Genomic DNA, 19052 nt, shown 5'->3' with positions numbered 1-19052 from the left:
CACACACACACACACACACACACACACACGAATGTGGCCAAGAGCATCTAGTAATTTTCCAAGACAAACATTGTTGACAATCGTTGATAATAAATAAAATGGAAATAATGTAAGTCATGTATTATTTCTTTGCTACCTGGTACCAATTTAACCATGCACCGATACAAGTCTGGGGCCCCAGGGTTGGAGTTGACAGTCTCCACATGAACATAGACAGTCTCCACAATGAAGGGAAGCCATGGTGGATCACTACTGAAAAAGCTGATTGTTCATAGTTTTGTTTTCAAGTTTTTTCATGGTACGTTTATTGGAATGGCAAAGTGTATAGCAGAAGGTGCACAAACTGCAGGAATGACAGCAACCTTTAGACACAAAGCTGAATCATATCTTCAAGAGGGAGCTTCACTCCAGTGAACTGAGCCTGGAGTCAGAGCATCAAGAGCCCCCCACACAGACATTTACAGGATGTGCTACAAGTGTTCCGTTCCTAGTGCCCAGCCACTCCTGAACCACAGGCAACGTTAAGTTTCCTCCATGGGCTGAGAAGAAGAACTGGACCATTGCCTCTTTTCAGATGTAAGTAAATTGTATTTTTAAGTTAGAAATCAGGTTATTAGTATCTTCAGAAAGAGGGACCAAGCACAAAATCCAAACTGATTAAGGACCAATTTGAAGTGTATATAATCAGTGATGGTTTGGGGTCCATGTCATCTGCTGGTGTTGGTCTATTGTGTTTTATCAAGTCTGAAGTCAACATTTACAGCAATATGATAAGATTTATGGAGATTATTCCCATTCCCAGCAGGACTTGGCATCTCCCCACTACTACTCGGGACTACTCTGGACTAGTTTGCTGACTATGTTATTACTCTGGCTGATTGGTTAGCCAACTCTCCTGACTACGCAGTGTCTGAGGTATTGTCAAGAGGAGGATCATAACATCAAAATCCTGCCACAGATTGATCACTTTGAGGTCATGATGCACTCATGCAGGGATACATGCAAAAGAAGGCCTCGCCAAATATTCATTCATTCATTCATTCATTTTCCAACCCGCTTAATCCGCTAACGCAGGTCGCGGGGCAGCCAGTGCCTATCCTGGCAGTCTCAGGGCGTGAGGCGGGGGACACTCCGCGCACGACGCCAGTGCACCGCGGAGCCACATAGATACAAACAAACAACCATTCACACACACACACTCCTATGGTCAATTTGGGACCGGCCAATCAACCTGAAGCGCATGCTTTTGGAGGTGGGATCGCCAAATATTGTTTATATGAATTAATAGACTTTTCAGAACTTTGACTTTATTAGAAATGATTTTGTAACTGATCTCATAAAACCTTCTAATACTTTGAAATAGCAAATATTTCAATGTCATGTGGTGCAAGCCATAATTATCAAAATGAAAACAAAACAAGGTTAGACATGTTTCAATTCATGTAGAATAAATCTAATACACATGAAAGTTTCCCTGTTTGAATTCATTAATGGGGAAAGAATTCCCTGATGTTCCAATTTTTTTGTAGATGTACCTGCAAACATAGAGTAGTTTATGATGCACGTCACCCATGCAGGACCAACGTACATCATGATTGTTGAGGACATATACTGTATGGTTGGTCAGCAAATTACATTATACTGGAAAATTAATTTGAGCAAATCTTTAAAACTCTTTCTTGTACTCATAACATGTAGGAGGAAGGTATTGGAAGATATGCAAATAGAACATCTTTCAGATGGAGAATCATGACCCTGCTCAAAGATATTTAAGAATATGACCACCAGATCAAACAAGCCTAAGGCATCATAACCTTTGCTGTACTCTCCATCATGAACACTCCCCAAGAGAACATTCAGCTCACAGATCACATAAAAACTGCAGTCAATCAGTCAACTTGCGGAAGCTATTTTGCTACATCATGTCTAGAAATAATGTGATTTCCATCCACAATGCTCAGGGCCCTGATCTGCTGCTTGGTCTTAGTGATCTCATTTGACTGCTTGCTTCACAAACAACACACACACCCCAAACACACTGGGGTTTTCATTAGTTTAACTATACAGTGTTGTTCAACAACACCTTGTCACCATTGAGCTGTGGCAGCAACAAACCAACATGTCCCTACAGTTAACACCTGCCTGAATCTACACCTCTGGATGTGTTTTTTCACACATACACCTGTTCTGTGATTTGTAGCAGCAGTACAGATTTTGGACATAAATGTGCTTAAATCTAGGTTGTATTTGGCACGTTTTTCAATGTGTTCAAGTATCTCTATAGTGTAAGGATGAAAGGAAAATGTCATGTTGAAAAAAAAAAAGTGATTTTTGGGTAACTATTTTTTACTCATTTTAAATGAGAACTTTAAAGATTTATCAACACAAAAACACAGATTACAATTACAATTTCCAGTGGGGCAGGGTTTTTATAAGCTCACTCATCAGCATCTATTATTTTCAAACTTTATTTCTGAGAAGTCTTTGTTTTTATTCCAGTTTGGTGAACAAATTCTCAATTGTACACTACCCTTCAGTCTCAGCAGCTGTTGCCATGGAGAATTCTAGTCAGCAGAGCAAATCAGATCTATAGCTTTTTCAGATCAGATCTTTTTTCTTGTTGCTGCTGCTGGAAACAAAACATAATACCATAGTTTCTCAAACAATCTAATATTGAATTTTTTCAAAATGAAAATTAATTTATTGAACATTTATTATTGGATATCTGTATGTTGGGAGAATCATTATGTTCAGTAGATTGATATAGAAAAACGATTGCAAATTAGAATATTGACTGTACTGATTCATTATAAATGGAAAGTGCTTTATATATATATCTATTTATGAGCAAAGGATTGTAAATTAAACAACAAAGTAATCCTATTAACTAAGACAATCCATTAATAATTAAAATGATCAAAGAACTTCTAAAAGGTGTGATTTTACTGATGTGATGAAAAAAAAAATTCCAGGCAAAATTACAAACAAAAACAGCTGAAGTATGAAGAGGAAAATCAACAAATTTAAAAAAACACTTTTATTCGTTAAAAATCAATGCATTCGTACAGTTTGAAAGCATGAGACAATTTGATTTTAATAGAATTCCCATCAGCAAAGGTTCTGTGCTTTTACAATTACTTTCTTAGCTGTAAGTTAACAAGAAAAATAGCCCAACCATAAGTCTTGTCTCAGAATGGATATGTGTCTCATAAGCTTGGATACATGTCAGTGCTTTTTTTTACCTTTCTTTTTTAAATGTTATGCATGGGTGTTCTGACCGTCTCTGGTTTACACCAAGATTGGTATAAACCAATCTTGGTTTTAAATAAATAAATAAATAAATAAATAAAATTATACATAGTTTAAATTCCCTTTTTAAACTAAAATAGGATTTTAGACCTATTGTGTCTGAATCCCATTTTAGACACAATAGGTACACTAAGGTAATCTAACCTTGCTTTTATTAAACCTATGTTTCAATGTCATTACTAAGTTAGGGTCCTAAAAATGATATGTAAAGAAATCAATGCAAATGAGTGCACTTGATGAGAACATGTCCAATAAAGTGGCATGCTTTTTCCACTGACAGACACATATGCCCTGCTTATAGTATTACATAAATTATACTTACTGAGGTAGAACTATTTTTTAGTGTAGCATGACCAACCTTGTGCTGCCATTATTCAAGACTTGGTGGACACCAAGTCTTAAATGGTGAATAGATGTTTCCCTTCTTCTCGTCTCACTGTTTTGATGACTGCAGACACCCACATGTCTGGATTACTATTCTAAAAAAATGAAAATAAATTTCATTTCATGCCCATAATAATAGACATTATCATATTTACGACAAGAGGTCCCTCTTCACAGCAGACTGGCTCACTCCTCTAATTGTTTTAATGGAGAACCCATCATCAACACACCCACTTGCACTTTAACTGCAGGTCAACCTATCAATCCATGTGGCTAATTTGAGGTTAACTGTTAGAAATATAATTTAAAAAAAAAAAACTCACACAGATATGGCCTGGAGTCATAGTATATTAGCACTGTTACCAACAGCTATATTAACCATATTAAAGTTATAAATACTCCAATTGCTGAAACATGCATGACAAATTACTGCTTTGACACAAATAAAAAAAGGTTTTTCAACATATTCAATGCATATTTGTGCCAAGACTGTTACTGGACTGGACCATACAGCCACACAGATGAAGCAGATAAGCAATATAGGTTTATAATCAGGCAAGTTACGTAGGGGAGCAGGCCACTGATTGGTTCCATTGACAAAACAGTCAATTATGTTATATAATATGTTCACAGGTAGTTCTCAACTTACAAACATTAATTTTACAAAAATTGATAGGTACAAACAAACATGCACCTCCATATTTAACTATCGTCCTGCAGTTCCCCTTTCTGCCACAACCACCACTGAAACAGCACGGCTGTGTTCGCGCAGCTCCACCCCTCTTGTTGTTTTTGCTTTTGTCTCTGTGAACATGTCAGCCAACATTCTTTGTTACCCTGTCCTCCTCCTCTTTGGCTCTAAAGGTAATCTACGTGCTACATGCTTCAGTAGTGGCCGTCTGGGTGTTGTTAGATGCACATAAAAAAACTGGCTTAGAGTTTCTTGAAATATCTTATTCTTTTTCTCCTCAGGGAATAAATTATAAGGAGCAAAATCTTACTGTAACCTAATATGAATTCAAAGCAATTGTCTGAATTACGAGTGACAAGTCCTAGGGAATAGTACTTCATAATTGCAGCAGTACTGACATTTAAATGACCTAAAATGGTGATTATAGATTGAAATTTAGTAAATAACGACTTACGAACAATTCAACTTACCAACAACCTCTCGTAACCAATTATGTTTGTATTTTGAGGACTACCTATATGCAGTGGTACATGTGCCCTGACATACTGTAAATGTGGACTGCTTAATCATCAGCAACTTGCAATCTTAAAAAACAAAAATATTGGCATCTGGTGTCATGATACCTTGCTTGATATTAAAGAGAAATAGTAAAGCGTCTTTGCCGATGAGGAATTAGAGATGGCTATCAGAATGTGGGAAAATGTGTTTTATTGAAATCCAACAGAATTATCAACTCATTAGAAGACCTATGGGAGCAGAATTTTTGCAAGTGATTAACAGAAGAGGAGGAGTTACTAGCCTTTCAGCACATGCCATCAGCAAAAAACATATCCTCAACATTTCAATTCAAATTCAACAGCGTGTTTTGACAATTTTGTCTGGGTCTTGAATGGCAGAGAATGCCAGCCAATCCTTATTTAAAATGCGACCAAAAAAACCAAAACCAAAACAAAGCCTGTCAGAGTTGGAGAGATGGAGAGAGATGGAGAGAGAGAGAGAGAGAGAGAGAGAGAGAGAGAGAGAGAGAGAGAGAGAGAGAGAGAGAGAGAGAGAGACAGAGAGAGAGAGAGAGAGAGAGAGAGAGAGAGAGAGAGAGAGAGAGAGAGAGAGAGAGAGAGAGAGAGAGAGAGAGAGAGAAAGAAAGAGAGGACTGTTTATTCTCTACATGACTGTTCCTGAGACACACGTCATGCTGCTCCCCCCACAGTGTATGACTCTGACAGGATACGTTCTGTGCAGCATTCACCCTCTGTGTGATTGATGAGCCTCATTTTGCCAATTAATGGAGAATCCCCTGTTGATTACCATCACACTGCCGTTTGTAACTGTTAGTGTTTCTGACTGTAACAGACTCATTTAAATAGAGATATCTATCTCCTGTGACTTTTCTGTTGTGTCTCGAATTATCATAACTGAGCGCACATTGACACACTGGTTAAAATAGTGAACTGAGCTATTTGCCTTCATTAATTGAGTCACGGAATGCACAGCTTAAACTGTTTCTGGACCAATCATTCTGAAGGAGTCAACTCATATATTATATCTTGTAATCAGTTAGGAAACATGCACTTTACTTGCATAATTAGGCACCTAATTTCTGCAAAGAAAGTAAATGCAGTCGATAAGTTTGGCTAGACACTTGTGGGCACAATGAAAAAGCAGGTTGCAGGAGAAGTGGCGCACCGTCATGCACATAACCTGAGTCCTGGGACCTGTCAGGATAGCTCCATGCAGCAAAACTAGAGATAAATGGAGAGCCGTGTTGCAAACAGAAAAACACAGTAGTCACTTAATAACATCACCAGAAATGGATTGAGATTACCAAAGAAGGTAGATGAAAAGGAGCCAGAAAGAAAGAAATGGAAGTAGCTTTAGTATTAGTAAACATTTAAGACAGGCCCACGAAGCAACGTCAGGTGTAATGAATCTCATCAAGGGCCACAGCTTTTAAGGATATTGCACTTATTTTCTATAGGGTAAAACAAAAATAGATTACGCTATACATACCGGTCTGTACAATAGCAAATTGTAGCCACTGCACAAATTTATGTTCAAATATTACACAATCTGCGAGTATTAAACACATTTAATTCAACTCACTTTACAGTTTTTTTTCCGTCGCTAACAAGCATTTGTCCAAACAGCAGTCACATTTTCAAAACTCTAAACACAATTAGCACAGCATCAGTCTTTTGTGGCCATACCATTCACACATTTCATGTTGTTTTCACTCAATATTCAGTCAGTGAACATATTTCCACAATGCTTTCATTTTCTTAACAGACAAGCTATACCTCCCAACAAAATTATGGATTGTTTTTTTATTAGTTACGAATGTTAACACACAACATCCCACAATAGCAACAACAATATTCTAAACCTTAGATACAGTACAAAAACCTCTGCTTCTGCGATGACATCAGTTCAAAAACAATATATCGCAGCTGATAAACAATTGAATATTTTTTTTGAAATTTTTAATATATTTTTTTAATTTTATATACTCAATTAATCCTGAAAGGGAAATTAGTGCACATAATTCATACGTGCATATATTAGTGTGTACAGGCCCTGAACACACACTCACACACACAGGGGTCCTGTGCGCATGCGGGGGGGGGGGGGGGTAGAGTGGCGGGCAGCTCCTTTATGGTGCGCCCAAATGAGCAACTTGTAAGGGGGATGGCGCCTTGGTCAAGGGTGCGTCGGCAGTGCTCTGGAGGTGAGCTGACACCTCCCACTGTCAGCTCACACTCTGGGTATTTTTGGGTGGGAGGAGTAATGGACCCGCCAATCTTGGAACATTGGACGACCCGCTCTACCACTGAGTCACTGCCCCCTCATTGACACACAGTTGATCATTACCAAGGGTGGATCTGGCAAACCAAGCGGTTCTATCCCAGGTGCATCGCCTTGGATGATATCAGAGACCGTACAGACTAGAGACAGTAATTTTATGTTTTTTACGTACCCCCCCCACCCCCTTTTTTCTGGGTTTTTTGCTGTTGTTGTTGTTGTTGTTTTTTTGTTCAGAATGCTCTTGTGTGTTTCATGGCTATTTTGTTCACTGTACACTTTTTTCTTTTCTATCATATTGTAAACAATATTTTTACTGTACCTCCTGTAATACTGAAAACTGTAAAGGAAAAAACAAAACTGATTTGCTCTTTACTGGAATGCTTTTGAATGTGAACATTGCATGTGGACATACATTTCCCAAGCAAGACATTTTGTGTATATTTTGCTTGCAAATACAGTACCAGTTAAACTGAAATATAAAAGTCTATGCAATTTTTATAATGTCAACAATACCCAGTATTTTGAAACCTGGTGTACTTTGATTGACTGCATGTACCTTATAAAGTGAAAACAAACGTTATTTTTTGACACAGTAATTTCATTTTGAGTGGAATATCCAGTGTTTTGGTAAAGTGTGTGTACAGAAAAAGATGTATTCTATTTTGAAATGAAGAGTTAGTGTTTATTTAACAAAATAAACACCAAGAAAATTAACCATTTGGTCAATTGTGCTTTCTAGGCGTGAGTCTGTGTTAAGAGTTTAGAAAAAGTATTTGAAGTATGGGTAAGCGCTTACTAGCGACTGAAAAAAACTGTAATACTAACCTCTGCTTGAGGGGTGAGGCCAGAGGGGCAGAGGCACCAGATGAAATCCGATTATCCCCTGAAGTAGACTGTCCTACTTTCATAGCTTGTTACTGGTGTAATTGCTTGGGGGCAACATTTCAACATCCAACAAGGTCATTTGGGTAGGTTAGCAGTTTATACCACTAATTTAATTATCTTAAAGAAGCATCTGTGTGCAACACTTGAACTGTTTCACAATTAGAGAATACTTTTTTCCAAAAAGATTTTGTGCATTAAGTACCAAGGACTAACTTGTCGGAAATAAATACACCTTACTGAAAACCAAAAAGCACAGAGATTATGGACATATAATTGCCCTCTGAATAAAATGTATCCCGTTTATGGATACTGATGAAGAAAAAATTCTAGATTTGCCACTGGCAGGGCTTCATCAGAACAAAATGATAGCATTGTTTATGCTAATTTTTTCTTCATGTAATTTGTTAGAGGGAGGTTACAGGGAGGTTACAGGGAGAAGAAAACAAGAAGGTGGAGTATTTTAAGTTCTAAGGGTCAACAGTCCAGAGCACTGGAGAGTCTGGAAAAGAGGTGAAGAAGCGTGTACAGGCAGGATGGAACGAGTGGAGAAAAGTGTCAGGTGTGCTGTGTTATAGAAGAGTTTCAGCTAAAATGAAAAGAAAGGTGTACAAAATTGTGGTGAGACCAACAGTGTTGTTTGGTCTAGAGACAGTGTAACTGAGGAAACGACAGGAGACAGAGCTGGAGGTAGCAGAGATGGAGATGCTGAGGTTCTCTTTGGGAGTGACCAGGATGGATAGGATCAGGAATGAGTACATCAGAGGGACAGCACATGTTAGAGGTTTTGGAGATAAAGTCAGAGAGGCCAGACTGAGATGGTTTGGACATGTCCAGAGGAGAGATAGTGAATATATTGGTAGAATGATGCTGAGTTTTGAACTGCCAGGCAGGAGGCCTAGAGGAAGACCAAAGAGGAGGTTTATGGATGTAGTGACAGAGGACATGAAGGTAGTTGGTGTGAGAGAAGAGGATGCAGAAGACAGGGTCAGATGGAGGCATTGATTCTCTGTGGCGACCCCTGAAGGGAAAAGCCAAAAGGAAAAGAAGAAGAATTTCCCGTGAGTCAACCTGTATCATTCAACTCATCTTTCACTGTCAATTCACATGCTGAAAAACACAGAAAATCTTCAGTGGCTCATATTTACTCGACAAATAATCCTGGTCACGTTTCTTATTCCACTTATTACATTTGATGGAATAATTTGCCAACAATGGGCCTGCCATTCAACTGGGTCTCAAGGATTTCATTAAAACATCAAATGAAAGTGAAATCATGAGCCATGACGGTTGAGAGTGGGGATGTCTAAGCAGAGAAGCGTGGCTGGTGTCTACTGCAGGATTAGAGCTCAGCAACAAGTGCTCAAGGGGGGCTTTGCATCAAACCCAGGAGTCCATGACAAATGAGGGCAGCTGGCCCTCTGTCTATTACTCTACACTAAGCCCAGACCTTTTGGGGAAGTAATGAGGTGCTTCTGCTACTGGGTCCTCAGCCTAACTTTCTCTAGAGGAGTAATAATCAGAGGGGATCTTAAACAAGAGGGGCAAAGCCCTACAGCAGCTGAGGAACAGATAGACTTTAATATAAATCTGATTAAATAGAAACATATTTGGAACGCTGATATATTAGCTCTCTTCCTTCCTTAAATAATATACAACATGTATGTACATATTGCATACCAGTACACAATCCTACATACAAAACTAGGATAATAATGAATATAGTTGTGTATATGGAATTTTTACATTGCAGGGGGGTAATGTTGAATCCCAGCAGAACACAATAGATCCCAATGAACACTACTCATGACTGCCAGGCCATAGAGGCTTTATCAATGAAATATGGAAGTTGTTCACTCAGGAGCAAAGGGGCAGATCCAGTTTATATCACATGTTCACCCCCTGAACTCTAACACAGTTCCCCTGGGAGCCGTGGTCCATGTGGGTTGTAAACTGTTTAGTTTAGTCAACTGGTTTATGGAGCTGCCACATGAGGCCAAGTGAAACAGACTAGGCAGATACTGATTGGCGAGCTTCTGGGGAAATCATTTATCCAATGAAAGGACACCAAACGGTTAGGTTTGTCAGGTGGTGAACACAATAGTCGACAGTCAAAGCGGCTGTTGCACTTGTTTTTTGAGAGAAAGAATTAACTGTCACCTTTCTTTGACCTCACCAGAGGTAAATAATTGGCTGACCTATGTTGTATGGTGTTGAAATTATGCTCAGTATGAGACAATGCCACAAAGCATGTGCTAAAACTGCAATATAATGTTTTTATTTTGTTTTCATATCTTACCCATCAGTATGTCATATTTCATATAGTGAATATTAGAGCTGAAATTATTAGCCAATCCACTGCTTGATCACTAATTTAACAGTTAATTGTTGACACAATTTATTTGACAAAAAAAAAATTCTCACCATTTATATATACAAGGAATTATATCCTTTCTTGTCATGTATCAGTTTAAGTTTGATTTTATTGCACATATTAACTACCAATACAAAGACATCCATCTAACAATAAAATAAAAGGAGTAGGGATGACGCTTCTTCAGAAGTCATGGTTTTTGTCCCATTTGAGAGAAGTTATAAACGCCTATGGGATGTATTTCTGCAAGTTTGACTAAGTAAAACATCACTGAAGGCCTAGGTGTGAATTGCACAGCCCGCCACTGCTGTTTACATATGCTACTTTATCACGTCACATGTTAAATATGATTATCAAAAACTCTATATGAATGTGTTTTTAATTAAATAATTTACGGCTACTTTGTAATCGTAGGTCATTAATGCTACATATTTAAAAAAAAAAAAAAAAGAAACAGAATCACAACAACAAACTATTTTCATTATTTTATGCTTTACCTTTTTTGCAATAATATTAATTAAAGTGCCAACTTTTTTGGTTTGAGCATGTCATTTTCAGAGAAATATTTCTTAAAAATGTTTTAATTAAAATTGCAATTTCTCCTCTAGCACACAGAATGCAACATAAAACACAGATATTTGTTTGGTAATCGTTTGCAATATCAGGCAGCCTTATTTTAACCTCAATATTCTCACTGAGGTGAAAGTGTCAGAAACATACCTCAAGCAAGGAAAAAGTCGGTTTTAAGAGCAAAAACTACACTAGCTCGGATAGTTTGGAATTTTTGATAATTAAAAGCTTCCACACTTTATCTGCTTCAATTAATTGGCCATACAGTTTACAGCGAATAAGGGTAACATCTGCTTTTAGTTTGTGTGTGTGTGTGTGTGTGTGTGTGTGTGTGTGTGTGTGTGTGTGTGTGTGTGTGTGTGTGTGTGTGTGTGAGTGTCAGACTAAGTGGGAGATATTATGTGTGTGTGTGTAAAAAAAGTTAAATATTGTGATTTTTGTGTTTTAAAAATATAGGGAGCTGCTGAAGGTGCTACCAGCATCTCTTAGCCCAGTTTTCTTCAAAACAAAAATGCAGAATTAACATGGTGGTTCTGTAAATAATCCAACTTCTCATTGATACTTATAACTGTGTACTAAAGTGGAACTCTACAACAATACTGTGTTTTTATTAACAAATCAAACCTCTAACAGGAGATGCTTTAGCACTCGATAGTAAAACAATGGTTTGACTTAGGCCCCGTCCACACGATGACAGATTTTCTTGAAAACGCAACTTTTTAAAAATGCATCGAAAATGATTTGCGTTCACATGACAGCGTTTTCAAAAAAAATCTCTGTCCACACGTAAATGCATCAGTGCATTTTCAAAGATGGCTATAAACATGCTAAACCATGTGGTGGCAGTATTGAGTCAAATTTTATCCAATAAGAATCCTCCCTGTTTTGTTGTCACAACACACGGGCCCATAAATATGACGTCACAGAGGTTTTCGTCACAGGCAAGATGTCAGCGTTTTTAAAAAGTTGCGGATACACGGTCCACACAACAATGCAGACCCAGCATTTAAAAAAAAATCCACCTAGGCCAGTGTTTTCAAAAAGTTGCGTTTTCGTTCCGGATATCTGCATTGTCGTGTGGACGGAAGGCGTAAACACAATAAAAAAGTTGCATTTTCAAAAAGTTCCGGCATCATGTAGACGGGGCCTAAGAGCCATTTGTTTAACCTTACGTGCCTGGCGTTGATATAAGTGAAAGCTATGCAAACCTATACAGAAATCTCTCCTGAAGCCAGCAGAATCTTTAAATGCTGCAATTTGACAAAGATCATCTATGGCCATATTGCAGTGAACTTCTTCCTTTGATATGATTACTAAATCAGGCTGAAGTTTCTGACAACAACAAAAAGGTGGTCCCTGTAAAAGAAAATGCATCTTTGTATTTTTAAGGCACAAAAGTGCTATTACAGGAGTATCCTTGGGCCCTGGGAAAGAGTTTATGGGTTGACCCTGCGTGGGTGGACTAAACTGGTGTGCAAAAGGTGTGCTGCTAGGTTTGTAAGCTTTCTCATATGTCTGGACTTGAGGTTTCCTGTTTGCTGACATGTGTCTATTCTATTCTTGCTCAAGCAGCTACCTTTTCATTCTAAGAGCAAATTGTGAAGGGAGGATGTTGATATGGTGTCTATTACTAGACATCTGAATTATCTCAAGTAATTGAGTGGAACATTTAAAAAAAAAATAGTTTTTTCAAAAGAGTTTCTCAAACACAGACAGATACTTCAGATTGATATTTTGGCTTATCAGTTGGACAATGCTATTGAGAACTTGAATGTATAAAAGGACACTCTTGCTTGGAATTCTGGGTAAAAAAAAGGAGATTATTTTCAAAGTAAAAACACGGTCATGAGCACTTCAAACCACTCACATCTATCCATTCACACTTGTGTAGGAATTCAATAGCTTCAAGGTTACTTTATTAAGGAATGCATGCACACATTGGTATGCAAAGGAGAAGTACTATTAGCTTGAGGGCACAAGGTGGCTAAATTCATGGCAAATAATTATTGTTTATTTACTTATTTATTAATTGTTTGGTCCAACTTGGGTTCTGACAACAGAAAATACATTGGCTCACTTTGTTTGTCCAGTCTAATACACATTACTGAAACTACTCATAGAAATCAGTTCCTTGTCACTCAGTATGTGAAGATGGGGGGAGAATGATGTGCTCTGACTCTGGCCTTCTGGGAAATTAAAGGTTAAGATAAATATCAGTCGTTGGGTTAAGGCAGTAACCGAAAGAGGAGGTATATTGGAAATTTCCACACGCTCACCGAGGTCCCTGCCAGAGTGTCATCATTCCTGGTGAACTACCTTGCAACCATTAATATTCCAGCATGCAGAGTGTTGCTGTAAGGTCCCAGCTCCACTTTATCATTTCCAGTGGGAACTGGAAATGTGGCCTTTCACAATCGGATGTGTGTTTTAATGTGTGTGTGTGTGTATGTGTGTGTGTGTGTGTGTGTGTGTGTGTGTGTGTGTGTGTGTGCGTGTGTGTGTGTGTGTGTGTGTGTGTGTGTGTGTGTGCGTGCGCCTGTGTGCGCTCTAGTGGTTATAGCCTGTCTTGTGAATTAGGGGCCTGTAGGGGCTAGTGCCTCAACTCTACATCCTTTGTGAGGTCACAATACTTGTGACGGATAGAGATCACTAAACTGCTGAAAAAACAGCCAATTCAATCATCTGTATATATTACAGAGTTTCCACACAAATATTCCTTTTCCCCTCTGTTTAATTGTGCTTTTTTTTTTTTTGTTTCATTTAATTTAAACTCCATTGGTTTCAGTCGCATCACTTTTAAACTACATTCCAGTGAACACATCTTCCTGAATGTGATTTCAGAACAAACAGATTTATTGTTTAATTGTATTAATCCTGTTTCAGGGTCACCGTAGGGAGGACTCTAGCGGACCCAGGGAGAACCTATGCATGAGGAGCTCATGCAAAGCCCATGCAAAAAGTCCAAAGTGGATCCTGGACCTTCTTGCCGTTAGGTGACACAACTACTCATAGCGCAACTGCGCTGCCCCAAAGAAACAGATTTTCATTAAAAAAAGTCACATGTACTCACCTCACGCTGTAAATTACTCTCTCTCTCTCTCTCTCTCTCTCTCTCTCTCTCTCTCTCTCTCTCTCTCTCTCTCTCTCTCTCTCTCTCTCTCTCTCTCTCTTTCTTTCTCTCTTTCTCTCTCTCTCTCTAGCATACACACAGACACAGACTGACTCATCATTCATCACAATGCCCACCAGTCAAGACAACAGAGCTTCATTTAACTTTTTCAGGGTTGCTCGAGCATCAAATGCATGACTTTTAGCTGTTGTTGTTCTTCCATCTGTCACGCTTCAAGGAACCAACATCTTTTTTTTAATCCCAAGGAAAAGTTAAAAAAAAAACACAAAAAAAAACTTGACAGTGCTATCTTATGTGTACCAAAGGAAATGTCAACTCAGAATATAGCATTGTATTTCACACCTGTCATTGTTACAACACATAGCTGCGTAAAAAAAAAGATTAGTGTTCCCTAAGATACTAGTGCTATTAAAACAGGCAAATCTTGCATATTATGAACTTTGCAACTCTTGCATGAAAATGGAATAACATCTACTATCTCAGGAGGTGTTAAGTGGCAGTAAAATATTGTTGTGTCAGACTTCAGAGAGGTTGAATAAAGTGAAACACATACATGCATGTTTATGCTATCGAAACATACAGGCTCAAAGTCACTCTGAAGGTAATGACAAAATGTTAGTACACACTTCTGTTATGTCACTTTCATGTAATTCTAAAATCAAGATGTAAACTAAGAAGGGGAAGAAACATTATTTTGTAAAACATTGGATAGAAGAATCCATTGCAAAAAAAGGTACTAGTCTCAAATACACTGAAACAACAAATTATTGACCCTTCTTTATGAGAACATATTGTAACCCTTTAGGATAGGAAACAGATTAAATCAGCTGACAGAGGAACAGTGAGCATGAACTTTTTGTTTGACTCCTTCCTCTCCTCGGTGCTTTATCCCTATAAACAAAAACACCTACAAATGAAATGTGATACAGATAGATAACTAAATACATTTAACATGTGCTTTTGAGTGTTTACCTTATGAGAGTTGCATTAAAGTGACTTTGAACAAACCCAGATTTTATTAATTCTTGCCATATCTAATACCTGCCACGAAGACTGGAGGAGGAGAGATTGGGAGTTGGGAGGAAGTGGGGTGTTTCAGGTCATGGCCGGCGAGTCTCTACCTCACTCTGGGGAAGAGCTCCAGACAGTGAGGGAGAGCCTTGTTGCAGTATATCTACACCTCTCCATTTCCTCTCACTCAAGCCTCCAGTTCTCAGAGGAGGCAAGGAATCAATACTGACATCATGGAGCAGAGTAGCTTTCTTGCCTGCCTGCTCTGCCTCTAAGCTGCTAGGGAGGTCCATGGAGGTCCGTGTCTCAGTGTGCGTTTGCTTATTTTCGCAATTACACCATTTTATATGCCATTCTTTGACTGAGAAGAAACTGTGTTTGGAGGCTATTACTCTAATATTACCCAAAGTCAGCCTAAAGAATCTTGCCACCAAAGGAAGTAAAATTCAGGTTAAATGCTGTCTCATTTAATTGTGCCTAGCATAGGGAAACACCTACTCATTTATTAACATACTCTTCACAAATTATTTTTTGAAATAATGATGAAGACAAAGATGATACCATCATTTTTCCACCCATGAAACACACCCTAGTCTCAGCGTATTGAGTGATTTCCACCATTGATCAAACCTATTCAAAGAGGACCTTTTCTCAAAGAAAGGGAATTCAAGAAAGCACAGAGACATGGCTAATTCAATTGGGGAGCAGAGATGCTTGGGTTTAAGTGAAATACTCTGTTATTGAAACAGGAGAGGTGCCATGAGAGAAGATTGTGCATGGACGGCTGTGTGAAAAAGCTCATGGCCGGTCAGGACATGAAATCAGGGATAGGCTATAAGTTGGTGTGAGGCACTAGAGCCCCTATTAGAGCTCCCCAAGAGACATACAGCGGTGGAAGAGTGCAGTAAAAATAGCTACAAGCGTGATTTCATTCTTGGGACTCAGGGAGGAGTGAAGAAGGAGAACTGATCAACATCTCACAGTCAGGCAGCCAGATCCATTCCCTGGGTTCCCTTGGGTGCCACCTATCTCACCAAGTGACTTAAACTGCTCGCCACTGCCAGGCAGAACACAAACAGCATACAATGCTGTCAGCAAAATGGTACAGATGATGTCCTAATATGCTTCAATTGATAGGTTTTTGAGGAGAAAATTCAAGCCTCAAAACAAACAAGGTGCACAAAAGCCCACAACAAAAAGGATATCGACATCTTTACCACAAACTTATCTTGTTGGTCGTCTGTTTTGGGGAAGTTCTCAATGTCATTCTCAAGCCTCTGAATTTGACGTTCCATTGTGGCCAAGATGCTTTTTAAGATTTCAGCAGAAACTGTAGAAAAAACAGAAAGATACAAATTAAGTAGGAATGCATATATTTATTTGTGTGTATGTGTGTGTAAGGGGGGGGAACTTATGGACATGATTACTCAAGGTGTCGGATTGCCAAGTTACAGCTTGTTTGCTCTTTTGACATACAGCGTGGTTATGGAGGGAGTTAATATTTTGACTATGATAAAGACCTTAATCTAAAAGTTTTCAAATTTCATTGTGAAAGTGTTAATTTGGGACAAGTTTGAAGTGAAGTGAAGTAAGGTGAAGTGAAGGCTTCTGGTTGTTTAATTGTAAAAAAAACCCACAATTAAATCTGAAAATATTCAAACCAGACATGGGTCTGATCTGTGAATGGTGGGGAAAAAAATACCTGTGAACCTTTCTTTTCTAACTTTAAATAATAACATTAAAAATAAAAAATAATTAAATGTAACCCATAATCTCAAGATGACATATTTGCTTGACACCTTTCCTCCCCCAGACCTCCAGTCCCACTCACATAGATGTGTACATCATCAAGGACTTGCCCAGCCCTCCGCTCCCTCCACAATGAAACCAATTAAAAAGAACGTTTGTGGCATTGTGAATTTACAGCAATTGATATTAGTTTATGCCTCGGGAACACAGATAAATTGTTAGAGTCACTTTAAAAATCATCATTTAAACATAGTTCATTGTAGAGAACTCCAAACATTAAATGTTACTTTTGATTTGTTAAACTGGAATGTAGAGTTGTCAAGCTATGCACCAACGGGAAGTTAATATGGACACACAGTGGAATGGACACCCTTCATTCTTATGTTAGCAAGCCAATTAGATAGACTGTATGTTGTGACTCCAACGTAATCTAATTGTGTGTGGCCTAAAAAAAAAACATGCATATGTAAATGTGTATGGTTCATTAATCAGTCTGTAATCATTGTGTGCTGTGTTACTGTGGAACGTGCAGTATTCAGATCATGCCTTTCAAGGCAAGACTTCAAACGGCAGATCGGAGTCTTAGGGGATCAGATGGGACAGGACCATGGATGCACTTCCATGTTTATGTTGTTAAGGCTCGAGCAGTATTGACACAGACACACAGAAACTCTCCTCTCTCTCTCTCTCTCTCTCTCTCTCTCTCTCTCTCTCTCTCTCTCTCTCTCTCACACACACACACACACACACACGCACGCACGCAAGTACGTACGCACGCACGCACGCACGCACGCACACACACACACACACACAAACACACACACATAAATAAATACATCTGATTCAAAAATATAAAATGTACACATAATAGGAGGCACTAAAGCACTTTTGGTGCTAAAAGACTAAATAAATAATATACATAATGATTATTATCATTATATAAAGAGCTTTGGAACTGCATATGTTTATTTTAAAGGTCAATTAATGTCAAAGTTGTTTTTCATTTAGTGAAATTTTGAAAAAAAAAGCCATTTAAAGTAATAGTGTTCTGCGATGAAAAACTACAAGTAAAACTAAAAGTAGATCCAACATTTAAAAAAAAACATTTGAAACATTTGAAAGTGCTCAACAAAGTTTGGAAAAGTATTTTTTCGAGTCCTTTTGTAACGCCTATGTATTGTTAACCCCAAAATATTAGTTACTTGTGTAACTATATCCAAATTATGATGGTGGATTGAAAGCAAACATGTTTGCCCTCCAAACTATCAATAAAATTCACAACACAAAACACAGTTTCTTTAATAAGTTAAATGAAAAATTAGGTTATTCATTCAAGACCAATAGCAACTGAAGGTCATGAGGTTTGTGAAACAGAAAAATAACAGATATCTCCTTTTGAAATTTTTAACGAGTTCTGAGCAAACTTTGAAGTTCAACACAACCAGGCAAGAAAACTCCAGGGTGGTGACAATAACACATATCATGCACTTTGGAAATACTTTTCTGCAGCTACTACCAATTGCATGCTGGGTGGGTACCAATGAGATCAGCTATAAGTATATTGTTTAACCTACACTTACTTGACATCTGCAAGAGAGTCTGTTCACTAAGCTATAATTGAAGTGCTGTGGGAGTTAGGAATGGAGAAATGGACAAGTTGTCAAGCGATGTGGCCTTGGTGTCATGAGGGTCAATCTTGTCTTGCTTGCCATCAATTCCATATCTTGGATGGGGTCTTTTTCTCATTTTCTAACAAAAATATTGGATGGAAAAATCGTGGATCACATGCAATCCCCATCTTCAACCCGAATACAAAAGGTACCTAGCATGCACTCTGACTGGGAAACACATGCAAAAAGACACATTCATTAGATGCACACAGATTGTCTGCTGCTGGAATAGTCTGGGTGCAATACACTGAAAGCGTAAGAGAGATGAAGTCCTGTAATAATTAGACTTTGCAGCTATAACCAGCTGGTTTCAGGTACTAAGGGTTCCACAAGTCCTCAACATGACATTTTTTATAGAACTGACATTAAATGTCGATTTTGATTGATGGGGCCAATGAAGTACAAATATTTGTATCACTATGATCTCAACTTCTGCAGTTTAGAAGAACAAAACTGAGCAGCATGGTTGCAAGAGCTGGAGCT

General features: G+C 38.3%; 1 protein-coding gene across 7 annotated transcripts in view; it reads right to left on the bottom strand.

The window, feature by feature from the left end:
- diaph2 (diaphanous-related formin 2) overlaps positions 1–19052 on the bottom strand; it is a 377371-nt gene that overhangs the window by 93557 nt on the left and 264762 nt on the right. For all 7 annotated transcript variants that reach the window (XM_068325221.1, XM_068325222.1, XM_068325228.1 and 4 more), the window contains one exon: positions 16356–16480. In XM_068325221.1, the coding sequence (XP_068181322.1) occupies positions 16356–16480 (125 nt within the window). The remainder of the gene's footprint in view (positions 1–16355; positions 16481–19052) is intronic.

The sequence above is a fragment of the Antennarius striatus genome, chromosome 10 (genome assembly GCF_040054535.1).
Source record: "Antennarius striatus isolate MH-2024 chromosome 10, ASM4005453v1, whole genome shotgun sequence".
Taxonomy (NCBI): Eukaryota; Metazoa; Chordata; class Actinopteri; order Lophiiformes; family Antennariidae; genus Antennarius; species Antennarius striatus.
Note: the sequence above shows the minus strand (reverse complement) of the source record. Positions and strands in the feature narration are given on the sequence as shown.